Below are 25,210 nucleotides of genomic sequence, written 5' to 3'. Positions count from 1 at the left end.
TCCACTCCTCAGTCCACATAATCTTTTATGGGATCTTTTCTGCTCACTGAGACTGTGCAGAGATGTTATTTGGCTAGCAGGCTAAACACACAGAGAAACTCTGAAACACCCAGCCTGTGCAGACAAGCACCACAGCTACGGATCCTAGAGCTTAGTTCCCTGATGCACATGTGCTGATGTGTCCCAGAGGAACATGCAGGGAATATTACAGGGGCAGTGGGACCAGGGGGACAGTCCAGCTTGGCTATCTGTGGGCTACTCAAAAACACGGCTAAAAACAAGTGTATGAAAATCAAATACAACCCCCAGCATGGTCTGTCATAGCTATAAACGTCAGGTGCTGATTCTGGGCTGTCTCCACAGGCCCTTGCAGGAATGACTCATCCCTCTCCTCAGGGATTTGTCTCTGGAATAGTACAGATTACTTTCTCAGGTGCTGTCCATCTCCCTTGTCTATAAGGACATGCAAAGCCACTTCAGCTTTTACATCCCACAGCCAGCTGAGACACAATATTCACTTCAAAGCAATTCAGGATCCTTTGTCCCACCTCCTTGTGAGAACCCCAATGTGCCACACATAAATATGCACAAACCTGGTCTTGGGTCTGTTTTGCAGGTGTTTGAAACCCCCTCTTCTGAAGTGTGCAGTGTGCCTCCACCACTCCTTCCACGGGCTAAGGATCTGCTCCCAGAGCTGTGGAGTGTGACAATGGTGTTTGTGTCCAGTCTATCAAACGCCATTATCACACTAAATAGTTCCTGGCAGACAAGGCATCAGGTCAGGAAGGTTTGGGACCTCTGGCAGTACATCTTCCCACTGTGCTGAGGAATAACCAACCGTGGTACATGCACAGCAGGATGACTCTGCTCCTTCTTTTAGAGGCAAAAGCAATACAATACCTGAGGAATCCATATTCTTGGCACAGCACTTCCAGATCCCCATTGTAAAGCACACCAGACATCCTAAGGAATCATCACCACACTGTCATCACTAGGAATGTGGATTTCGTTGGCATTAATAGGGATGTGTTTACCTCTGAGACATCAGCTTGTGATTTTCATTGAAAATGAACTGGCAGGACAATAAAAGGGAAAGCAATTAACCAATAGAGTGGAACTCCATCTATGGCTTTGGGACATTCTGAATATTAACTGGCTGAGATGTTCATGACATTTTTCAAACTGAACACTTCCCAAAATTCTCATAAAAATCTGAAACACCATTTATTCAATGCTTTTAGCTTCGCTCCCATCCCACCACACTCAAGCCCCTTGTCTTATGTTCTAAACCTCCTGTTTTGGGAACAGTCACAATGTCCTCACAGAAATTCTTCTGAATACTATTGTAAAGAACAGGTATCATCTGTAGGAACTTCCAAAGGCCTAACAAAAGCCAGGTACCAGCAGTGCACTGAGGAGCCTAAACCCCACTGAACAGCCCAAGACTGAGGCTCAAAGCATGTTATGCTCTGATTTGCAATGGAAGTGGTAACTTTAATTTTCATCAGTGTGTTCCAAACTTCATCTTTCCTGACTTCTAGTTCTAAGAAACCCAGCATGTATATACATATGCAATACTGTGCAAAACCTGTACTTGGCATCCTAAATATATTGATGTTTCCATAGCAGCTGACCCACAGGGCTGTGGATGTAGACACAGAGAAGATTTTCTTCTCCAATACCAATCCACAGAAGCCTGTAAGAAAATCCAGGAGATGGCTTAGTTTGTTTTTAATCCTTGCCCCAGTGTTAAATCTCAGGCACCAAGAGCACAGGATCAGCTCCTTCCCTTGTTGCTGGCCAGCATCAGGATGATTCCAGAACAATGTCAAAAATCAAAAGACTAAAGTTATCCCCTCAGGTCACTGGTGCATGTCACTGCTCCATGTCCTCAAGAGTAGTTTCACAAGATGGGATAGAGAGACTCAGTGCTCTGAAGAAATGAAGTCTCTAGGTTCTCTTGCCTTCTTGGGCATCATTTTCTTTACCGTTGATGAGTTTGGCAGATTTTTGCTTTTAGTGGATGTTGCTTTCCTCAGTTTTTGATGAGTGGTTCGGAGAGATTTCAGCCCCAGCATCTCACAGTACTCATTGCACTGGTGGAGGGCTCTGAACTGCTCAATGAAGGAAAAGGAGCAGTTGCCTTTAAACCCCTTGTATCTGTAGTAACAAAGGAAAAAAAACCCAAATGGGAATTCAAGATTCATTTTCAGCACAGGGAGGCAGAGTATGACGGCTGACTCATAAGCAACTTGAAGACATTAAGCAAGTCTCTTCTACCCCTGCTGGCTTGAGAAGCATTGCCTGCCACAGAAACTCAGCCTGGCTCATTGGGAGGTGAGGGGAACCAGGCAACAAGTGGTGACAGAAGAGGGAAAAGCATTAGAGGCAAAGCTCGGTGGGCTGGGTCCTGCGCTGTCTTTCATGGCCTTAAGTTGGGAATAAAATTGTCTGCTGGCTCCCTTTCTCAGTAACACACACATGAAATCCACGCTACCTCACTCTCTATGAACAGTTCTGTTGTCCACCATGAAGAGACAAGGCTGTTGCACAAGGTGTTTCAGAACTAGAAGCTGTTTCCATCTAAACATGTACATCAGTTCCATACTGCACTGCTCCCCTCCCCGGCTGCCTACAGGATCTGAAGGAGCCAAGCCCCTCAGGGAAGGATGGAAGGAATGTTCCTGAGGAAGGCAGTCTCATCCAGCCTCCTCAGTTCCCAGGCCACCACTGCACCTCCCACCATGAGAGGCACAGGGCACACATATCCCTCTTCTCCTCACCGTGCCTCTGGGTGCTGACTGTCCTCCCAGGGCCTGCTTTTTAAGCTGCTTCAGTTTATTTTAACAGGTGCGCCTCCTTTTCAAAGGAGTAATTTTTTTAAGTTCTCAGGATGGAGAAGGGAGAAGAAAGGCCAGCATGCTCCTTTCCTTTTTAACTTTAATCAGTGTCTGTTCTACTCTGTTCTCTTGGTTTGCTGGACATCCAGTGTCCTCAGAGCTGAACTGGGAGTTGTGACTACACAAAACCAACCAAACAACATTTGGTACTGAAATAAACAGAGGCTGCTCGTTCCCAGCATCCAGAGGACAGTGCTAAAGACAACAGTGGTGCTCTGAGAAGGTCAGGCTCCTGCTGACAGACAGGTCCTGCTCTGGAGACCCCACTCAGCTGGCTCTGAAGAGCAGGTTAACCTTGAAGCGATATTCCTCTCCTCTCCACGTAATCTGTGTGTTTGTTTAACCAAAGCAGGTTGAAGAGGTGTGTCATTGTTACCCCAAGACTATATCCTGGAGTCCAGCAGGATCCTCACCAAGCTCTCTTGCTCCCTTGGAGAGATCAGAGACTTCAGACTTCACTGAGCTGCTCTCAAGAGCTCAAACATGTGTGTTGTGTTGGTGGATGCACCAAGCACACCCAAAGAACAGGCAAACACACCTGCCCTCAGCAAGGGAATCTCTTCTATCCAGCACCAAACTAAACCAAACCAAATCTGAAAGGGAAATGTTGGATTTGCCCTCAAGTTTAAACTCCCCAGTGCCTCTTGTTACCATGTGGAGTAAAGCTAAACTTGTCAGTGCCCTGGAACCAGGCAGAGTTTCAGATCCAGACTTGGCAACCAGCACTCCTGTTAATGACCATAACCGTGGGTTACCACGCTCCTGATCCCTCCTTTGTGTGCACCATTCCTGGATCATTCCCGGGCCCTCATGCACAGCTCTACTCTGCTCACTGAGTGTGAGCCACACACTGTGCTATGGTATTTTTGTTTCCATTTGCCAGAGAAGCTACAGAGTGTTTTTAAGGCTCAGGCGCAGATTAAACATGCTTCCCAGGCATTCCTGTTCCTAGCCCCACTTCGCCCTCTCCTGACAGAACTCCACTGCAGCTCCTGCAGCACACTGACCACACCACTGCTTTGGGCTCCTCTGCTTCACAGTTCTCTGGCAAAACACACAGAGCAAGGACAAAAGATCAAAATTCCTCCCACACATTGCAGACTTCAAAACACACAGAGCAAGGACAAAAGATCAAAATTCCTCCCACACATTGCAGACTCTGCTTTGGAGTACAAAAGACAGACGTTCTGTGTCCCCTCTGCCGGCACAGCTCAAGCCACCCCAGTCCCACTCCGCATTTCTGGCTCAGTAGGACCATGTGCTCTCAGCAGCTCAGCCCAAAGCAGCAAGACCCAGCAACACACACGAGCCCTGGGCACTTAGTTGATTTTCCCCACCCATGTTCATAAAACTAAAAATCCAACTGCAGACATTTATATAGAGATATTCTTTCAAGGAAAGAAGCATGAAAACAAAATACAGGACCAGGAAAAATCTGTCATCTCGCAGGAATACAATTAGCCAAATAGCAAACAAAATTATATTGAATATTTTCAGGAAGTTGTTCGTTTAGGGAAATGATTTTCCTTTCTATATGCCTGAGGTGATCCTTACCATTGTGTGCCCACTTCCTCGTCTCCAGCACAATGTGTCTTTTTATAGAAATAATTTCCCACAGTGAACTGGACAACATTCACTAATGCATTTTTATAAATTTTCTGATTCCTGAGAACAGTGTTGCCTAAATAAAACACTGAGTACTTTTTTGGCTTGTAACAGGATGATGTACATTCATTTCAACTGCTTGTCCTTTGGATCCACAGCTGCAAGAGTGTATCAGTCTAACTGAATGGATGCTAGCCTGCAAATGTTCAGGATTCTCCCACAATATCCTAAAGTCACATTTTTATTAATTTAGATGATATTGTGAAGTTTCTATTTGTATCCCAGGTATTCAGACAAGGTCCAATTTAGAATAAAAGCTGTACACATGACCAGACCTTCTTTCTCCTGCCAGATTCTCACAGGAGAACATGAAGTTAAAGCACTTACTCCCATCCCCTTTCCTTGTCCAGCAGCCACTGCCTACTCCTATCCACAGCTCTGCTGGACTGTGGTATAACTAGAAGCCTTAATTAACTTCAGAGAAGTGGACTAAAGTTAGAATATTACAGGCCTACATCTTTACACATATCCTTAGGTCTCCCCAAAAGAGCTGAAGCCTTTGCATCACCACAAGAAAACAGAAATGCCCTGAATAATCTTTTGTTAAGGCTCAGAACTACTGTTTTTGAGAGAGAAAGGGGAGAAATACCATCAAACCCCTTCACAACTGTCCTTGTTTATCAGGGAAGTGGCCAATACACAGCATCCCACTGAGGAGAGTCTTTCTAAAAGCTTGTGTCACAAATATGTATCCCAAAGTTCTGGCACTTTTGCTGGCTGCAGGAGAGATTCCAGCTTACCTTTTACCCCAGGCTGCAGCCAGTGCTGGCCCTGTGTGTTCAACCCTACCTTCCTCCAGCAGATGGACCACCAGGAGCCTTACCTGCTGTCACCAGAGCCCTTCATGTCACTTGTAAAATACCCTTTGGACAAGCTTGTTTCAAGGGAGGCATGCAGGAAAAACAAAGCTCAATCTACAGGGTGACCCCATTCTTTCAGAACCAAATAAACGTGGTTCCTTTACAGGCAGGTTTCCATAAAGATGAACAGCAAAAAGTTAAAGGGTTTAGGTAAGGACTGCTTTCTTGTAAAGTTAAAGCAAGAATAAATTTCCAGTGCACCCTCTCCTATCCACATTTAACTGTGAAGAGACAGATGAGTAAAGTACAACCATGCTGCTGAGAAATTCCGTTCACTCACCCTTTGGCCAGGGTTGCTATGCCAACATCTGTTAACTTCATCCCTACACCTGCAAGGCAGCAAGGAAACACAGAGCTTAGTTTACACTGGAATTTCTAGGACAATCTTCACATAAGGAGGCATTAAATGTCATTTATTGAGTCACCTTTTTCATTTTAATTATTTGTCACATTTTTTTCAAAGCATTTTAAATCACCCCAGTTAAGAGGATGCTCTCTGTGTCACCAGCAGTTTCTAGAAGTCAGGCTTATGCCACTCTTTTAAATACCTCTAATTTTACAGCTGTCAGGGTGATCAACAGTACAGCTTGTTTCCTGTGCTAGGAATTTGTTCTTTCTCCTCCCTTCAAATTACTTCAGGGATCTCATTTAGGTGCCTTGTTGCTAATTTTCCTGCCTTTGCTTGCAAAATAATAAAGGATGTTTCCTAAGATTCCAGCTTTTTCTGTTTTTCTCCAGGAAGGGGCTGTCTTCCCCTGCCCCAAATGTACTGCAGGACTGAAGAGTCACACCCATGGGAGCTGAGGGAGCACTTAGCAAACACGAGGGTGTTTTTTCACTATTCTTCTTTTTGAAAGAATGTATTTCTTCAAAACTAGCCAGGACCCAAATATGGAGCATTCTGCTGCTGAGTTGATGAGTATTTAAATACGAGAAAAAGGGGAGGACTAGGGTGTCGTTAACACCTGAAGTCTTTCACTCAGCAACCATTTCATTAATTTCTGGGTGGGGTGGTGAGAGGAAAAGCTGGATTTGGCTCATACTGAGTGACCTGATTCACTAAGGTACATGTGAAAGAACAACTCTTCCATTAAGAGTGTAAAATTTGGTTTTCTTTTCCAAACTGTCCTCTTGCAAGAATGTAAGCTAGACAACTCACCTTGCAGGTCAGTGACAAGCAAGTTCCCATTGGTCTTCTCATACACCCAGTGCTGAAAGGTGCAACACTTCTGGCCAGCCTCCGAGTCTCTTCTCAGGAAATTCACTTCCTTGCCATCCTTGACAGAGTATTTCACAAACTCCCCAACCAGCTCCTCCTCCACTGTGGCATAGGGGATGTTATTAGCAGGGCGATGAATAAGAAAAATCGGAATGATTCTGAAATCAAGGGATAGAAACTAATAAAATGCGGGGAATTCTTTCGGTAAGGGGGTAAGAAACGGACAAAAGGGGACAGTGATCTCAGAGAGTCAATGAACAGCTACCAACTCTACACCAAGCTGGAAGAGCTGTGACACTGGTCCCAGGTTTCCTCCTTCCTCTCTAGTCCTAGCAATCAGTGGGCTGCCATGGCACAGGACAGTATATATAAGCACATATGTATATAAAATATGTATTTATACTCACTCTGGTACTTCTCCAAAGCCTTCCAAGGGTTCAGCTTCAGCTGCATATAACTTTGCATACTCTCTTGCAGTGTTTTGGACATAGCATTCCTGTGTTACAACAGACACGCCTATGGGAATATTGCTCGAGACACCCAAGAGATCATCTGTTTGAAATGAGGACAGCTTTTGCCCACCACTCTGGCTTACGAAGGCCAGGCGCAGCTCACCTGCAGTGCCAGGCTGTAGTTCCTCTGCAGCAGCTCGTCCCGGCTCTTGGAGCCGTAGGTGAGAGCGCTGTGCACCTTGAGCACGCAGGGGTGTCCGGCAGCGAAGGCGGGCGCCAGGCCCTGCAGCACGCGGCTGCGGAACGCTCTGCGGTGCATGCCCTCGCCAAAGTGCAGCCCCTCCGTCATTATTGCCCCGTGCAGCGTCCCGCCAAAGTAGCTGGAGCTGAGGGGATCTTCTCTGAACATCAGCTGCATAAATTCGATTTCTTCCACACCTAGAACATAACGGGAATCTCTGCAGGCACAGGAGGGGGTGGGCATGGGAGAGCACATGCATCTCTCCAGAGAGGAGGAAAAAACACTCAGTGGAAGCACAATTTGTGTTACTGAGGACTGGACAGCTGTTTGCCTGTGCGACCTAAAGCCAGCATGGAGAAAGGTGGCAGCTCAGGCTCACATGGAGACAGGACAGAGTGTAGCAAGCAAGTCTGTTATAGATTAAATACAGGAAGATTCTGGATTTCACCCCTTTAAATGATCATTGGAATCTAAATTCCAAAAAACTCATAAGGGGGGGAAAAGTTAAACACTGAGGGAAACTAAAAAATTCTAACTGCACTCCAAGTGTCTCTAATCATAACATTTCAAGGACCATCAGTAAAGAGGATAAACAGGAGAACAGAACTCCACAACAAGGAAGTCCTTCCAGCTGCCCCTTGCAGTTATCTCTGGTTTGGCCTCTGTAAACCATGCAAACACCACACAGATAAGGCCAGAATTAGAACACTCCTTAATTCAACCTAAAATTCTCTCATTAAAAGTTATACAGCGCTGCTACATGAAAAGTCCTGTCTTCATTTGCACTAGGAAATAAATGTTTAATTTTAATTCTTCAATTGAAAGAAAGAAAAGTCACCATGCCAACTGAAGGCCTGGATCTCTGCAGGCTGTTCAGGAATGACAATCCCATGGCAAGGCACTATCTTTAGCTGCAGCACAGGACCCATGCCGGGTGTCACTGAACACCAGTTAACACACAGGGAAAGCATTCCAAAGCTTCATGCCTGCCTTTCTCCTGGAGTACAGTTACACAGCAGGTGACCTGCAGGAGCCATGTGCTTGTGCCAAAGAGCTGCCAGTGCTCTGTGTGTGTCTGTGTCTCTCTGTGATGCCATGCAATATTACTTTACTTTATATTTACCTTCATAACTCTGAAAACTTGAGAGACGTTCCAATACTAGGAGGAAATAAATAAATGAATTTTGTAGTAAAAAACTCTGAATGTAAACTGTCATTGTCATTATTATTAATCAAAACTGTAAGCTAATGCTTACCTGCAGCAGTCAGATGAAACTCAGCAGTCACCTTTCCATACACATTATTCAAGCAGCAATAATACATTCCCTGGTCTTGGTAACTGGCTCCAGCTATTGCCAGAGACACGGGAGAGTCATCCTGGGCACTGGAACAGAGCATTTGGTGCTATCACATATTTCACTTGTTATCACTGGAAAAACTGATAAATTTGATCTCTCTGCACTGTTTATTTGTTTCAACACAGCACCATTATTTAGCAGATAATGATATGTATAATACTACAATGGATATTGTAATACAGCAATCAAAATCAGAAGTTAAAACAAGGAGTATCAGAATGCAAAGTTTAACTACTTCATACAATTTTTTCTCTTCACTTAAAAGAACAGCTAAGAAGAATCCTTCCTACAAAATTTTTCATCTTCTCAGAAGTGTGCATTCTGATGGAAATCTTTTCTTTTTACTTTCCTTTGAGTAATATTAACTTCGTATTTTTGAAACATTCTAAATAACTTTTTAGATCCGAATGTCATTACTGCTATAAGAGAAACAACTCATTTCATCAAAATGGAAAAGCTTTTCTTTCCACTCTTCTCTAGGTTAAATGAGGTTCAAATTTCTATTGGTACTTTTTTGAAATCTGGATGACACTGGCTGTGAACAAACTGTGACCACTATCAGTTGTGAGAAGATCTGTCTCCTCTGAACAGCAAAGTCACCCAAAACTCCCAGTCCTTCAGAAACCTTCCCTCACCTTCTCTGCAGCTGAGTCAGTATCTTGGAATCTTTAGTCCATGTAATGGTGGAGTCACTATGAATGTCACCAAACTGACAGCACAGCTTAATACTTCCAGAGCAGTCAGGGAATAACTCTGCTTGGATCTTCTTCAGCAGCTTGGGGGCTTGAAACAGAAGAGCAACAGTTCAGGATTTAAAGGCAAATATATTGTTCCAGCATTTTAACATTTCATGTAAAGACCATGAATGCTGAAATCTCTGGTAAGTAATTATGACTTCTTGTGTCTCAATAGTAATACCTAGCAGAATTTTTTAGCTAATCACAACCTGGGAGAAAGTCCCAGAAGGTCCTGCCAGCCTGGATCTCTGCTAGGACATTTCGCTGCCTCACAGAATGCTCCAGTGTCTTTGCACATGGGCATGGTGTGAGCGGGGTGCTGGAGGGAGCTTGGAAAGAAAGGGAATCAACATATACTTAGAGAAAGGTTTGGGGGTCACAACATAGCCCCACCTCAAGTGACACACCCCTGCTCGAGGGAAGAGATGTAAAATGCAGGATGTTTTGTTTCCTGCTGTGTGAAGTCTGGGCTGTTGCACTCTGAGTGAGGTAGCACGGCACGTGTCCCTCGGGGATCCCATTCCTGCAGTGAGACTCCAGTTACACCAGCTCCAAGGGTCAGGCACACTCCTGTGGTTTTCCCCATTCCCAGATCCAGGCCCCACTCAGTCCAGATCCCCCCACTGGATTGGCAGTCCCTGAATCCTGGGCGATGTGAACCTTGCTGTATCAGGGCTAAAGCGACACACACAGGACATGACAGCTCTAGAAAGAGAACTAAAGGCTCCAGGTTCCTGCCCTGGCCACAATCTTCTCTCCTGCAGCTGAGATAATGCAAAAGAACACTCAGCATATTCCACAACAACCAAACCTTCCCATAATGCCAGGGAAAGGGCCACAACAATGCTCTAGAGCACAGACATACTTCAAGACTGAGGCAGAGCAGAAACAGGTGAAGAAAATTCAGTGTTATCTGATGTAACCTGAATGTTTAAAACATATTTCAAGCGTAGCTTCAAGTAATGGAAACAGGCCAGGCGTTGCACAGTCACTGCAGTTTGCTTGCTCTGCTTTGAAGGAATGTGTCTCCCCTCCCACACATTTGGTTCCCTGGCAAAGGACACATCTTTGAACAGAGAAAAGTCTGGGGTTTTTAAAATGTGATTAGAAAAGTAGAAGTCTCATGAGACCGCACAGTAATTAGTATGTGAAAAGCTCCACAAATGTGTAGCTTACCTTTAGACACTGTTCAGTCTTGCTCTGACCTATTAAATAATTTTATGATGTGAACATGGAATGTCATGTCAAAAGGTAAAAAGAAGACCTTGGTCCTTGCAAACTACCCATAGAAACAACAAATCCCTCATTGGCCCAGCTGTCACAATCCTGCTACAGTGTTAGCAGCCTTCTAGAGACTCTCACAGCAACCCTGATCTCCTTTCAATTATATGTTTCCTATATCAGTTTAATATTTCTCATTTCATCCAGTCAGAAGTCAGCACATAGGACCTCAAAACATTGTTTATCAGTGGTACCCTTCTGCTAAAACAGTAACACTTTGCTAGCAATAAATGCTTTGGTACCCAAGAGGGGACAGTTGCAGTCGGGAGCTGCAGTGCAGGAGCACAACTGGAAACACAGCCCTGTGGAACAGAGCAAGCACTGGGCTGGCAGCTGCTGAGTGGTGTGTAGCAGTGCGGTACCGTGATACTGTTCATCCCTGAAAAGTTACTCCGAGAGGCCAATGAGGCAGTGACTATTTCAAACAGGTTACAAAGTTCACGAATTGAATATACTTGCCAGCTGGGAAAAGGGCTCATCCCTGTGGCATGGGCACAGCACTCATTACTAAGTGCACAAATCTGGAAATACAGCTCCATGAGGGCAGGACACCTTTAGCTGACTGCGTCAGTCTGAAAGAGGCTTGCAGAGCCTTTCAATAATCTGAATTTTGTACTGTAGCCAGAATGATGGAAAAGGACAGAAAAGAAAATCAGTTTTCTCTTACCTTTGCTATCCTTTTTCAAAATGGGTTTCCTTTGCTCTTTTCTGTCCTCTTTGTGAGTCACGCCTCCCTCGCTCTTCCCAGACTTTTTAACGCAGCTGGGATCCTTGCTGACACTTCCCCTCTCCTCCAGCCTGGGTTTTTTGGACACAGTTGCCGCTGGTAATTTCTTCTTAGCTCCAGCAGCTACAGGCCCGCTCTTTGTTGTGTCCTCTTTACATTTGATGGGCTCAGGCTCTGCAGCAGCCAGTGGTGTCTGGCAGGATTTTGACCCTTCCTGGCTTTTTTTACTTTCTGTGTTGACTGGGAATGGATCAAGTGTGGTCCACGGCAAAGAGAATGATGGAGTTCTTCTGTGGGATGGCTGCTCTTGAGAACACTGGTTGTTCCCTGAACCAACTGATGGCAAATTAACTAAACCACTTACTACACTCTCTGTTGTCCTGACTTCCTCCTTTTCATCATACTTAGTGGGCTTAACTGAACTCTCAGCCTCAGTTGTCTTGCTGGAAGGGATCAAGTCAGGACAAGACTGGTCTGTGCTAATATTCATAATCTGGTTCAGAGCCTGGGGGCCAGTCAAAGTGTGCAAAGGAGCCTTTGTTTCAGCTTCATCTGAGTTATATTCAACAGCTCTTGGAATCTCATGTTCATTTTCAAACAAGGTTGCTTTCCCTTTGGTTTCTCCAGGAACCCTCTGTAACAGATCCTGCCACGACTTGCAGGGCTTTTCCAGCGTAGTTAAATTCTTGTTTACTTTGACTCCAGGTTGTATGGATCCAGTTTTTCCCTCACTTCTTGTGCCAGGACATGCCACTGCAGATTCACTGGAAAGGCCCTCTGAGTGGCTTACAGGTATGAGGAAGGGCAGGGTTTTGTTTCCAAGCAGTTGTTGGGAATGCAGCTGATCCCCAGCAGCTCCATCTTCCCCATCTGCTGTGCTGTGGTGCTCACCTTGAGCCTCCCTGGGCAGCAGGGCGCTGGCTGATGTCACACTTCCAGCAGCATAGGTGGGATTTTCTGCAGAATCTATTTTTAACTCTTCATCAGACTTGAAGGTGCTGTCAACAAAAAATGAATGTTGTTCTGCTGTATTACAAGGGGAAGTCTGACTCTCTGAAGCCTGACTAACTCCTGAGTCACAGGAAGTTTCAGCCCTGTGTTCCTCAGGTATGCAAATCGCTCTCTGCTCTCCTCCTGGTTTGTATGGTTCACAGCTGGGCACTTCTAGATAAAAATCTCTTAAAAATGGCCCCCCAGAAGGGGGAGGGACTGCACCTTCCTGTTTTGCTATTTCTGTCAGTTGGTCTGTATTTTGGGGTAGATTCTTATGTGTTATGGTTTCGTGACTCTGAATTAAAGTAGGCAATTGCATTACATAACTGTATTTCTGTGCATTAGAAACAATTTGAAAATCCTGACAGCCATTATTTTTTGAAAAATGGTAGCTGTCAGAATTAGTGTCATTTGGTGCACTCAAGCCTGAATTATTTCCTTTTTCTCCTAAATTCACTTCATTACTTTTGTGTGTGGTGTTAACAGAAGATTGCTCTGCATGTGTAAACTGACTGGTATTTTCACTGGGGATAATGTCTTCCTCTTCAGGGAAATAAGCCAGTCCTTCTCTCACTGGATAACAGTCCTTAAAATGACAGCCTTCTCCAGGTACAGACTCATTTATCACGGCTATGTTGTATTCAGTATGAAGTAACTGTCCAACTGTCCCATGTGACATACCTGATATGTCAGCTGGGTTTGCTTTGGGACATGCTAAATTATCACTCTGGGCATTTTGGAACCTTTGAAGAGAATCTGCTTCACCTATTTGGGCAGCATTATTAACAGCAAGCTTCCCTTCCCAAGTCAGAGTGGATCCATTCCTGTCCATGGCCATTGGATTTGGCTCCAAGCACTCCTGGGTACTTAAGAGGACACTGTTTGCTGAAACACAAATGGATGGCATTTCCCTCTCATTCCCAGTGCCAGAATCTAGACAGACACCATCTGTTCCTACCACTTGGGCAAGACAAATGTTTCCTGTGGATGCACTCTCATGTGCTGCAGCTCTCTGCAGGAGGACATCAGAAACCTTGCAGTCAGCTTTCTCAGTTCTGGGATTGTGAGCTGGTTCTCTGAGTGGTTCCTGCTCTTCTGTCAAATCCATTGGCAAAGGATGATCGGAGCAGGTCTCCCACACAAAGTTCAGTTCTGGGACTTTGATATCTGTCAGGGTCGTACCTAAACTTGGGATGACTCTGTTTTCAAATGGGATTTGATAGTCTGAGTCATCTTCATGAAGAAGTTTCCACAGCTTGTCATGCACTGCAGATATATCAGCATCTCCTTTGCACTCAGGCTCTCCGGATTCCAGGACTGATTTGGGATTAGCTTCAGACACAGCCTCGTCGGCTGATCGGCTGCAGAGAATATCTGGGTTACTGCTGTCATGTATGTCAAGCCCAGACCTTTGCTCTCCCTCCCCTGGCTCATCACACAGCTTTGCAGAAGAGAGAACAGCACACAAGCACTCCTGTTTATCAGGAGCAGAGTCTGTATCCCATAGAGGAGAAGGGGAAATGTCATTCTCTGACTTTTTGCCATTACTAATAATTTCTTGTCCAGAGAAGAGCTGTTGGTGACAGCCTTCTCTCTTTTCAAAAGGAGCACAGTGAAGAGAAGAGGTCTGTAAATCTGCATTCTTTACTTGCAGCATGTTTTCAGCAGAGAGCTGGCTGGCTCCTGCACTCTCACAAGCCATGAAGATACCTTCCTTTTCTGTGCTGGGCTTCATACAGAGGTCCTCACAATTCTGGGTAACACTTTTAAGATTAGCACTTTGACTCTTCAAAGAAGGAAAACAGAGAAATGTAATGTAAAATTAGAACTACAGCTTGACACAGGCCTAAAGGCTTGCAATTTTTTCAAACTTTTTTTTAAAATGTTTGTCAACAGTAGAGTTTCTGACTTGTAACTATCAAAATAATGGATTAAAATCAATCTCCTGAGTCTGAGTCTGACAGTGTTGCTCCTTGGAATTGTAATGAAGCTGATCAATTTTATCTCCCAGTTTCTCACTGTTTTACAAACAGAAATAAATTCGTAACGTAATTCTCCTCTGCAAGTAAAGTCCCCGTGTTACATTCTTATCCCTTCGTTTGCACAGAGTGTAACAAACTATCCCAGACAAAAAATACATCATTGCCTTTGGGTCTCAACTGAGCTGTAGCTCCAGTCCAAGCAGGACTCCCCTGCTTGCTCTGACACAGAGCTACGGCCCCTCTGGCATGGCTCAGGCTCAGACTGCTCCCTGGCAATGCCAAGCTCTCATCCCAGTCAGATGCTCAATTACCTGGAACTTCTGAGTCAGTTCTGCTTCTCCACTTTTCGGATAACAAAATTTAAAAAGATCTAAAGGTGACATAAATTTGTCTCGGGAAGATCCAACCAAGGATCTCTCAGATTTTACGTGAACAGGCTGCTCTGACATGAACAAAACCAGAATAATGGCTCTGTAACCCAGGAGTGACAGAGCACCTCGTGCCAAGGTGCTGAACACTGACAGGGACAGGGTGCTGAACACTGACCACTGACAGGGACAGGGTGCTGACCACTGACCACTGACAGGGACAGGGTGCTGACCACTGACCACTGACAGGGACAGGGTGCTGACCACTGACCACTGACAGGGACAGGGTGCTGAACACTGACCACTGACAGGGACAGGGTGCTGACCACTGACCACTGACAGGGACAGGATGCTGAACATTGACCACTGACAGGGTGCTGGTAACAGAGAACAGATTCCCAGTGGCACCCAGCAAAGCCTCCTGGCTCTCTGTACACTCTGTAACATAGCTGGCACCGTTGGTGTCTTGGACCTATTATTAATGAAGCTGCTTTGAAGCACCAGGTAAATAAAGAGTTTCACCTGGGGCTAGACCATGAGGTGATGCAGTGAGGAGCCTCCCACCTTAACTATCTAACGGAAGGAGAAGTCACCCAGCACAGCAGGTGCTGCACAAGACACACTGCAAAGGTTGTTCCAGTTGGAACACTTGGCACCACGGGGAAGTGTAAATCCTTGGGTCATTAGTGCTGTGATCCCGTGGCTGCTGTGCACCCCTCAGCAGACCTGATTCCCACATGGATAGGGAAAGTACAACACCCTTCCAGAGTCAGCGGTGGGGTTTGCTGCCAGCCCCTCCCCTTGCTCCGGCAGAGCTGGCTCACTGGGCTCCAGCAGGAACTCCAGGGCACTTTTACAGAAACCTGTGTGCAGCAATAGATTCCACAGGCAGAATTCTGAGGAGTTTCTGGCTTACTATATGTGTGCTGTGAGAAGCTGTCCACATTTTTCTGGGGCCCCAAAAAAGGAGCAATATTCAGGCAGGATGCTTTTGCTTGGCTCATTTTTAAGACCACATAATTTTGAACCTCCACCTGAATTTCACTGTCATACACACGTTTAAAAACAGGGGTTTGGTCCATGCCCAGCCCTCACCCTTTTGTGTACACCGGCACTCATTTTTTGTCCAATGTAAAGTTTTGGCCATGGAAGTGCAGACATACTGACTGCACATCAAGAGTCTAATTGGCTGCTCTGAATTTTATGCCAGGCACCTGACAGCTGGTCTTGGCTAAGAGGCTTCTGGGATTTAAATTATTGCACTGTACTTGGGAAAAAAGCAAACGAGGCCTCTGGCAAACCATATATCCTGTCAGGAAGTTCTGAGGAGGTTAATTCCAATGAGGGGTATTCCCCATCATAAGGACATCATGTGCTCCTGAAATGGGACTGGAATTTTGTGTACCATAAAACCAGAGAAACCTGTGAGCATTTTTCAGGAAGAAGAATTCGGTGATTTTTGATTGCTGAAGACATCCTGCCCAGTGGTGAGATTGAAGTCACTCTATGGTGATACTACACCCAGAACTGGGAGATGTTTTTGCCCAAATAATCAGATGAAGAGAAGCATGTGTAACTGGAAAAAACTTTTGTTGTGACAAACGAGTTTTTTTTCTGTGCAATTAGCTATACACCTTCAAATCAGAAAAAAATGGTGACAATACGATTATTCATTATTTATTAGTATTTATGTATCTTGAGTCTTTACTGTATGAAATAAAAATGATGATTCAATTTTTCCACTAGGAAAACTGGTGGAGCATCATACCAGTCTCTACAACTGCAGTGATTTCTCCAGCTGATTTTCTACCAACACCATAAAACAAGGAAGTACATGGAGAGTACCAGGAGGGTTTGATCTTTTAATTAGTTTGTACATTTAAACTGGAATATCCAACTCTTTAATTGTTTTATTTTTAAAAATCACAGAGCTTTTTCACCTCTGTGACATGAACTCTCTGCATTGAATTCCCTTCATTGTTATAAAACCAGAGCAAACCCCTATTGATTTGGTTTAGGTTTCTGGCACCACAAATGGAGGACAACTTTGTTTGTTGAATATAGATGAAAAAGAAAGTAAATCAAAGCATTCTCTGCTCACAACAGGTATTTGAGAAACTTTCTGGGTTGAAAGAAGCATTTCTTTGCTAAGACCTGTGCAATAGCCTCCATATCAGATTTCCCTATCCAGCTGTCCAGAGGCCCATTAGTGCCTCTCACCATTATCAGGCTCACTCTATAATTAGAACAGCTCAGGCTTTACTTGGGCCTTTTCTAAACCCAGATTTCCCTCCCAGCCGTAGCTGTCATTCAGAAGTACATGAATAGTATCTTTCAAAGTAATTTTGATTTTACATTCTTCTGACAAGCAGGAATAAACTGAACTGAGATCAGCGGAGCAGCTCTTTGTGTTAAATGATAAACATGTTACTTACCCCAAACGAGATGTTCTCATCTGGAGCCTGGTTTTGCTCAGACAGGCCCTGAGTCCTTTTCCTTTCCCAGTGGCTGTCTGTGTCTGCCTCTTCTGTGGGACACAGACCAGCCTGCATTTGCCAGCTCTCTGTCTCCTCAGGAATCTGTGTTGAACGGAAACCTTCCAGACTGGGAGACGGAGCCCTGGACTCCCTACCCACTGCTGCAGCCTGGAAAGACTGTCCTATAGTACTTACATATCTGCAAAGTTCTAGAGGGTTTAACAGCTTGAAAAGGTTTCTCCTCAGACTTTCTGTTAAGGTACAGACAGCGTGCTGTGCATTTCCCTCTGGCACATTCCTTCTCCCCTCCTCCAGCAGCAGTGAGCTTTCCCCCAGCACGTCCCCGTCGGGGCTGGCTTCTGTCATTGTCCCCGAAGCCTCATCTGTGCAAGCAGCACCTGTGCCATTGGCAGAGGAGTCTACCTGGGCAGGGACAGTGTCCGTGGGCTTTGGATCATCCGTTGAGGAGCCTGCAGCCAGATGGCCACTTCCATTAGTCTCTTCTTCACTTCTGGGCTGTTCATTTCCAGTGGCTGCAGAAGCAACAGGCGCTTCATTCTTCTCTTTGTCTTTCAAAATGGTACTTTTATCTCGGTGGTGTCCAACTGTGAGAGTCATCTCTGTCTGCAGAGCTGACTGGCTGTACATAGAGGGGTCTCTCCTTACGTCTGCTCCTTTGATTTTTGACTGATGCTCACAGAAGCCAATGGGGGTATCCACAGGCGTAGTGTTATCTGACACTTGGAACACACAAGGCATTTCACCGAGGAAGTAAGCACACCCATCACAATCCTTACCCAGTTTTAGATCATCTTCATCACTTTCTAATAAAAATTGTAATTTCTTTTTCCAGATTTCATCTTCATGTACTGTAAGCACATCTGAACATTCAAAGTACTCCAGGTCATCATCAGAAAAGTCATCACTCGCACTTGTTACTTTCTCTGCATAAATCTCCAAAACAGCGGCAGAATTTTCAGAGTCACCTTTTCCAAAATTGGTGTGATTACCCACAGAAGTGTCTGCCTGCTCACTGAGCAGGGAATTCATGGTTAGAGATCTGCCCAGCCCAGTTGTTTTACAAGCCTGGACATCTGCCAGAGACTGAAGAGATCCAGAGCCTTGTGTGCTAAGGCAGCAGTTGCCCGTGTGACGAGTGGTCACATCTGTGGGGCAGGAAGGCACCTCTCTGCTGCAGTGTTCCTCTGCTCCTCCTGCAGTGACACCAACCACACCGTTAAAGTGAAGCAGGTCATCACCATCCTCTGACAAATCCCTTAGGCAGGAAAAAGTTGCCTGGGATTTAACTGCATTTTTAACGTCCATGTTCTCTTCTGTGTTAGGCAAGTGTCTGAGGGATTTCTCAAGTGAAGACAAAACTCCTGCTTCTCTGAGCTTCTCAAGCAGTAAATGAATGATTTTTGAAGAGTCAGAACCTGGTGAAATCAAAACAGACTCGCCCTCACAGGGGGAACTCTTGCACTGTGCAAAATGTTTCCCATTTTGCTCATTCTGCCCTGAAGTCTGCCACAAGTTCATTTAGGAGAACAACAAATTCTGGGCAAGTTTTGTTCTTTGTATCTGGTTCTGGGCCAAGAAAAGTCATTCTAGCTGTCAATGAAGTGCAGATCTTACTCTGTGCGCCTGCAAGTAAAAGAAACACAAAGTTTAAAACTACTTTTGAAATGGCTTTAGGTCTTTTCTAAAAGGTGGTCAGATTTTACAGGGCAATTTTGTTTAAAGCAATTCTCTTGTGCTCTGGCTTGATATTTGTCATTCCTGTGCTGAAAGAAATGAGGCAGGTTGGCTTCAATTTCCTGCTCATACTGAGTTTTCCCCTCCAGTGGGTGAGAGGGTGTGCAGTAGCAAGGTGGTGGCAATGCTGAATTCACATAAAATCCAAGTGAAATGCACCAAAAGGCTTCCACCAGCTGAACCCAAAGAACTGTGAAATCATCTCTCTGTTCCTGTAACAAAGCCCTTGTTTCCTTAGCATTGCCAAACCTTAGGATTTTAGACAACTGAGATGTTTTTGTACATTCCTAGGGGCACGCTGGTTCATCAGTCACCTTGGAAAAGGTGTGACATTGGTCACACTGGAAAAGTTCTGTGGCAGTTTCAAGTAAATTTGACCTCCTGGAGGGTGCCAGACTAACAGCTCTGAGAATGACTACATTTATTAAAGAATTGGTGAGGAGCAGCAGGAAAAGCTTTCTTGCCATGTAATTTGACGGAGCCATTTAAAGACACCTGTGTTCATCCTCCTTTTCCTTTCCTTCTGCTGTAATGATGTTTCCAGCTCAGGTCCCTGCCCTGCTCCAGTCCCACAGCCCCCTGGGCCCTGCCCTGCCCAGCACTGTCCAGCATTGCCTCCAGGGCCACAGGCAGGGCCCTGCTGGTGCCCAGCAGGTGCCACAGGATGGAGCCTGGTGCTGGAACAGCAGGAGCTCTGAGATTGCTCCATGTGATAATTATATTGGACTTCCATGCACTGTCAGATGTAACCACAGAAATTAAAGCAAAATAACGTTCCAGGAGGAAAACTGCAATAAATGATGGGCTTCCACCCAAGAAAAAGAGATACTGTTTTTTAAAATCTGGGAAGAAAATTGAAGGTATTAAGATTTTTTAAAAATTCAATTACTGAATTCAGATAGAAACTGGAAAGAGAACTTTTAGTATGATAATATCTCAGCTCGTCTGGAAAACTTGTGACAGAAGATGCACAATGAAATTCACAGAGGGAAGAGGAATGGGAGAGACCATAATTTACCATCAGCTGTTGACTAGTAACCTGAAAATGAACTAGTTCCTGACAAACTGGGAGTTGAACACTTGTTGGCAGAAGACATGAGAACATTTAAACATGCCAGAATGTTGTGGCTGCTTGTCCCAACTCTCACTCTGCAAACCATTGATGTTACTTGCTGAATCAGGAATCAGGTCCTGGCTCACTCACAACAGGAGACACTGAAGCCACACAGGAGGAATTCACACACCCAGACTTGACCAGGTCATGGTAGGAAACATGCCTGCTTTGGCTCTCTTATCTTCTGAACACAGATTTTTCCATTTCATACTGGTCAGATCCATGGGGAATGTTTATGGCACCCTTGAGGCAGATGAAGCACACATTGATGCTCAGCAGGGTGTGCTGCTGCCTGAGCTCAGTGCCTGGGAGCTGAGATTAAGGGAGAACAAAGGTGGCAGCAGCATGAAAACAGTGACCTGACATCTGTGCTGGGTGTGATTGAGGAGAAATATTGAAATGATGCAAACCTGCAATAGTCAGATTAACAAGGAAGCAAGAGGCAGATGGAGCTGTTTCACCAAAACCCTTGGATGGCAGGAAATTACCAGTGTTTGTGAAAAACAATCAATATTAAACAATATTTAACAAAAATTGTCTGGAGGAAACATCAAAATGGCTAAAACAATCACCCAAGGTTTCTGTAAGGCAAATAGACAATAAAACAAATTCAAGTCAATTTTCAGAAGAGATTTTTCATTTAAAAGTCATATTTTGTCATAATTCCACACCGGTTGTGAAAAACCTATTCACTATTCATAGTGAAAATATTTCTGAAATTCCAATTCTCAATATAAAATTTGACTGTTCAAAATTATTTTCCTTGGAATGACATCTTTCCCAATTTGAACCTTATTTTTATATGTTATTAAATATGTTCAATATTTGATCATTTATTTCAATTGAGACCAAAACAGTTTTGAACTACACTTTTACATGGAAGGAAAAAATTTAAATTATTTTCTATTTTGTAGGTAGTTTTGGTGACAAAGCCACTTCTTTCAGAAGGACCTGTGTGATTATTCCTAATATCAGAAAAAAAATTAACTGACAGAAACATATAAGCTTGATTAAACTTTAAAAGTGGCCATTAAATTTCCTCTCTTGTATCCCTTTTTTTCCTACTTTACAAAATTATAGCCAAAACGAAAATCTTCCTTTGTAAGAAATTTTATATTCACAGAAATTATTTATGCAGCCAGCTTATGCATTTTAGCAATCCAGAAGTGAATTTGTGCCTTTCTGTGAGGTTCATGTCCTCGAGAGTCAGTGGGAAAATTCCCTTTATGACCTCTCGGAAGCATTTTTCTCTTAGTTGTGATCTATTCAGGGAGTAATCTCTGTTTTGTGTGCAGGCCCTCCTCCTTTTCAGCAGGATTCCCTCCTATCTCTGAGCAGCCCTCCCGGGTCCCTGACCCTCCCGGAGCCCTCCGCCCCCCCGGACCCGCTCCCGTTATCGGTGCGGCCCCGGCGCTGCGGCTCGGGCCGTCCCACGCCTTCCCGCGGCACCGGGAGCCCCGGGCGATGCCCAGCCCTCGGCGGAGCCGAGCTGCGCACCCCACACAGAGCAGGGGCTGCCAAGGAGCCGCCCCACGCCCCCGCAGGAGTGGGAAGGAGAGGCTGAGTGTGATGCTCGCACGGGGGATATCTCAGCACAACACCTGGGGAATTACAGATAATGTCACAGTGATTCACACTGGGACATAGCCTTCCATCAACCAACACTTTGGGCTCTTTATGGCGAGCTGACAGCAGCTCTGGGACACCTGAAACACGAGAGAGCTCCAAAAACATTGTGTGCCTCAGAGCACAGGCCACGGCTGCAGGAACTGAACTGCGCAAAAGCTCCTTCTCCACCTGCCTGAGCATACTACATACATTCCCATACATCCCTTTAAGAGAGGTTTTACTGGCAGGTAGCTAAACCACAAAGAAAGCTGGGCAATATAATTAGACTTTATTTAAGATGAACGTGAAATATCTCCAACCCAAGCCACCAATAACCACAGAGCTCGTTGTGATGATGAACAGAAATGGTCACATATTGCATAGATCCAACCAGAAAGCTTCCTGGTATGAACAGCAGGATCTAAGAAATATTGATTAAAGGAACAGAAAGTAGCAAAAGCAGAACAGAAGCAATAAAAACAAAGCAGAAAGGAATCTCCACTAAGCACAGGATCCCAGGAGTGACGGACTACAGCACCATATGTATAACACAAAACCTCTGAAATCTGAGTGTCCTGTTTAAATGCTGCTGTGCTCCAAAGTTAATGTTAATTCTCTTGCCATTCTCCCTGGAATATTTCTCAAATACATCTTAGCTTTCCCACAGAGCTTTGCATATGTTTTGTTTAGCTCCTCTAAAAAGTCAACAGTTACAGTTGTATCCAAGCCCACTTCCCACCCTGCTGACTGCTTCGTAACAGAATTGTAACCAGAAAACAGAATTGCAGAATTCACTGCGACTTTGTAAACTCTGCTCACCACAGGGCTGTAGTACGGATCTATACAGCAGTGAGCCTGCTAAAGAGTGAAACATTTGATGGGGTAGTAATGAGAACCCACGTGTGCACAGATTTACAATGATGCATTTTCTACTTGTTTCTTCACCTCACTGGAGTTTGGCCTGGTTCAGTTCTGCCTCAAACAATAACCCCATTCTTCTTCTCCAAGTCCTTTCAGATACCACAACCAAACAGAACACCTTGAGCAGCACACTTGCCAAAGAGTGCACAGTGTGAGAAACCGAGAAACAGAAAATTACAGTTTATTTATCAGTTTATTTACAGTTTCATTATCTAAACCAGTCATCACACTATATATTGGATTAACAAGGTTTAGGTAAGAAAAACATCAGTGAAGTGTGGTGCTTCAAAAAGCAAATGTCTGGAAAATATTCCCTTGCCAAAAATTCTGTGATATATTGCAGTTCTTTAACTGCCAATATCCAAGGCTTTTTGACAACATTTTGATTCGTGCAATACCCACTGTAAACAGCACCACAGTATAAAAACACCTTAGCCATAATTCATCAGCTAAATGGAATAATAAATCACTGGCTCTGCACATGTCAAACAAACACCTTAATATAGAGTAATTAAAATAAGCAATCACAGCACAACTCTTAACGCTGATATGTCTAAATCTATTTTTAACATCTGTCAAGCATCTGACCCGGTCAGACTGAGCAATTCATGAAGCCTGGGAATCATCTATTGCTACCAAGTGACCAGATAATTTTCTCAAGAATGGAGGAACTTTTAACCTAATGAGTATGAGACCATGCAATAAATATTTAGAATAAATAAATGTGTTTTTCGGGATACCTGGTATCACTTACACACTCTTCAGAGAAGGAAGTTTGCTTTCGCACAATTTTTGCTGTTTTGTCTCACCAAAACTTAGTGGAAATAGTACCACAGTGTAGTTTCAGAAATAGTGAGCAGGATTCTAAATGCAACATGCTTAGAAAACCCCAAATCTATCAGGATAAACAAAAATTGCTCTTCTTTAGCAAAGAAAATAACAAATCCCATTTCCTGCTCAATAGCAGCGTAAATCTCCATGCAGTGCATTGAAAATAACCACTCGTTCTCTTTCCTTCGTCTTGTATGATACGCATTCTATTTCACACAGGAGAAAAAAACAAACTAATAATTTTCAAAGCGCAAACAGCCCGACCCTTCACTCACCCTCCAGCTCTTTGCGGACGATCTGGGATAGGCTGGTCCTGGGCTGGGCCTCGCTGCTGGAGACAAAGGAGGCTGAATTTGTGCGTGTTGTTGGGAGCTGCAAGCCGGCCGCAGCTTCGGTGGTGTTTTGGAGTGTGACCTCAGGATAGGGAGTCTGATCACTGAACAGTTTGACTTTTAAGAGAGACGATTTCATTACACGCAGCAGATGGCCCTTCCTGGGAACACCTCTGCCAGACAGGGAGTTGGCAGTGAGGAGAGGGCACATCCTACTGCCATAGAAGTCCACAGGAATTTCTTAATGGCCTTGAGACAGAGGAAGTGTTGGCCTTAGCTTTTCATGACAAAGCACTGGGGTTTTTTTGAGGCACCTGCCTAACTGCTCCCCTGGGCACATTGAGAATTTCTTACTTGCTGGAAGTAAAGCACACAAAAGTTCTGCTGAGCATGAGAAAATCCACAGTGCCTAACAAGCAGGCTGAGCAAACCAAAGGTGGACAGTAGACTTTTCATAATCTCTACACAGAAATTCACTAATGATTCTCGTCCCTCAAAGGCAAGTAAGTGAATCCTGAAGTAAGAAAGTATTTCCACTCTTGGTACCCAAGGAGACAAGTCTCACACAGGACAAGCTGAAATGAATTGCACAAACTGCCCTGAGCTCAAGGGACGTGGAAGAGGCTGAAATGCAACTTTTGTGCCAAGTTTTTCCCTAAGCATTTTGCAGGACGTGCAGCTAAAACTGGTTACAAGATACCACTGCGCTAAATACTTCTTGCTCCCAGTGTTATCTAGACAGATAGGAAACGGGTGTTCGGCAATAAATATAGCAACTCAAAAATAGCAATAAGGATATCTATGTTTTATATAAGACCCTAACAGTCAAAATAACCCCAGCAGAGGCAGCCACATTCAAATCAGAGTAGTTTGGGTAGGAAGGGACCTTTAAGGGTCCAACACCAACATGGGCAGGGCACCTTCCAGCAGACCAAGTTCTAGTGGTGGGGCACCTACCACCTCTCTGAGCAACGCGAATGCTTGATCACTGATTAAAAATGTTAATAAAATTGATTTCTTAGGCACTTTCAGTCCACTTTGAGCAAGTTGCAATAGCAGAGAGATGAGAATTCGCCTCAGATCACCTGTCCCTTTGCAGCGATGACATCGCTCAGCGGAACACCTCTCTGGGAGGCTCCTCCCGAGCAGCCCCTGCGCTGCTGTCCCTGAAGGACTCAGGGTGCCTTACACTGCACCCTTGGAGAGTCGGAGCAGGTTGGGGAAAGTTGTGCCAAGGAGAGTCCATGGTTGGTGCTGGTTGGGTAAAGCTGTTTCTCCTCAAAGCGAGACGCCGGCCCTCAAGGGTCCTGGGGCCTTTGGTTTACGCCCCAGCCCCGGTTCTAAAGCCACGTTCGGCCTGCTCAGCACCGGCTGGAGGAGATCTAGCCC

General features: G+C 44.7%; 1 protein-coding gene across 1 annotated transcript; it reads right to left on the bottom strand.

Moving 5' to 3' along the window:
• Positions 1-1,310: 1,310 nt before the first annotated feature.
• Positions 1,311-18,660, bottom strand: ALPK2 (alpha kinase 2). Its single transcript, XM_033085869.1, is given in 11 exon segments — positions 1,311-2,035; positions 2,037-2,160; positions 5,706-5,754; positions 6,585-6,802; positions 7,052-7,140; positions 7,260-7,534; positions 8,461-8,496; positions 8,594-8,721; positions 9,331-9,478; positions 11,381-14,219; positions 17,219-18,660. Coding segments are annotated over 11 exon segments (5,325 nt in total). The 5' UTR covers positions 18,587-18,660; the 3' UTR covers positions 1,311-1,984.
• Between the last annotated feature and the right edge of the window lie 6,550 nt (positions 18,661-25,210).

The sequence above is a fragment of the Catharus ustulatus genome, chromosome Z (assembly GCF_009819885.2).
Source record: "Catharus ustulatus isolate bCatUst1 chromosome Z, bCatUst1.pri.v2, whole genome shotgun sequence".
In the NCBI taxonomy this organism is placed as follows: domain Eukaryota; kingdom Metazoa; phylum Chordata; class Aves; order Passeriformes; family Turdidae; genus Catharus; species Catharus ustulatus.
Note: the sequence above shows the minus strand (reverse complement) of the source record. Positions and strands in the feature narration are given on the sequence as shown.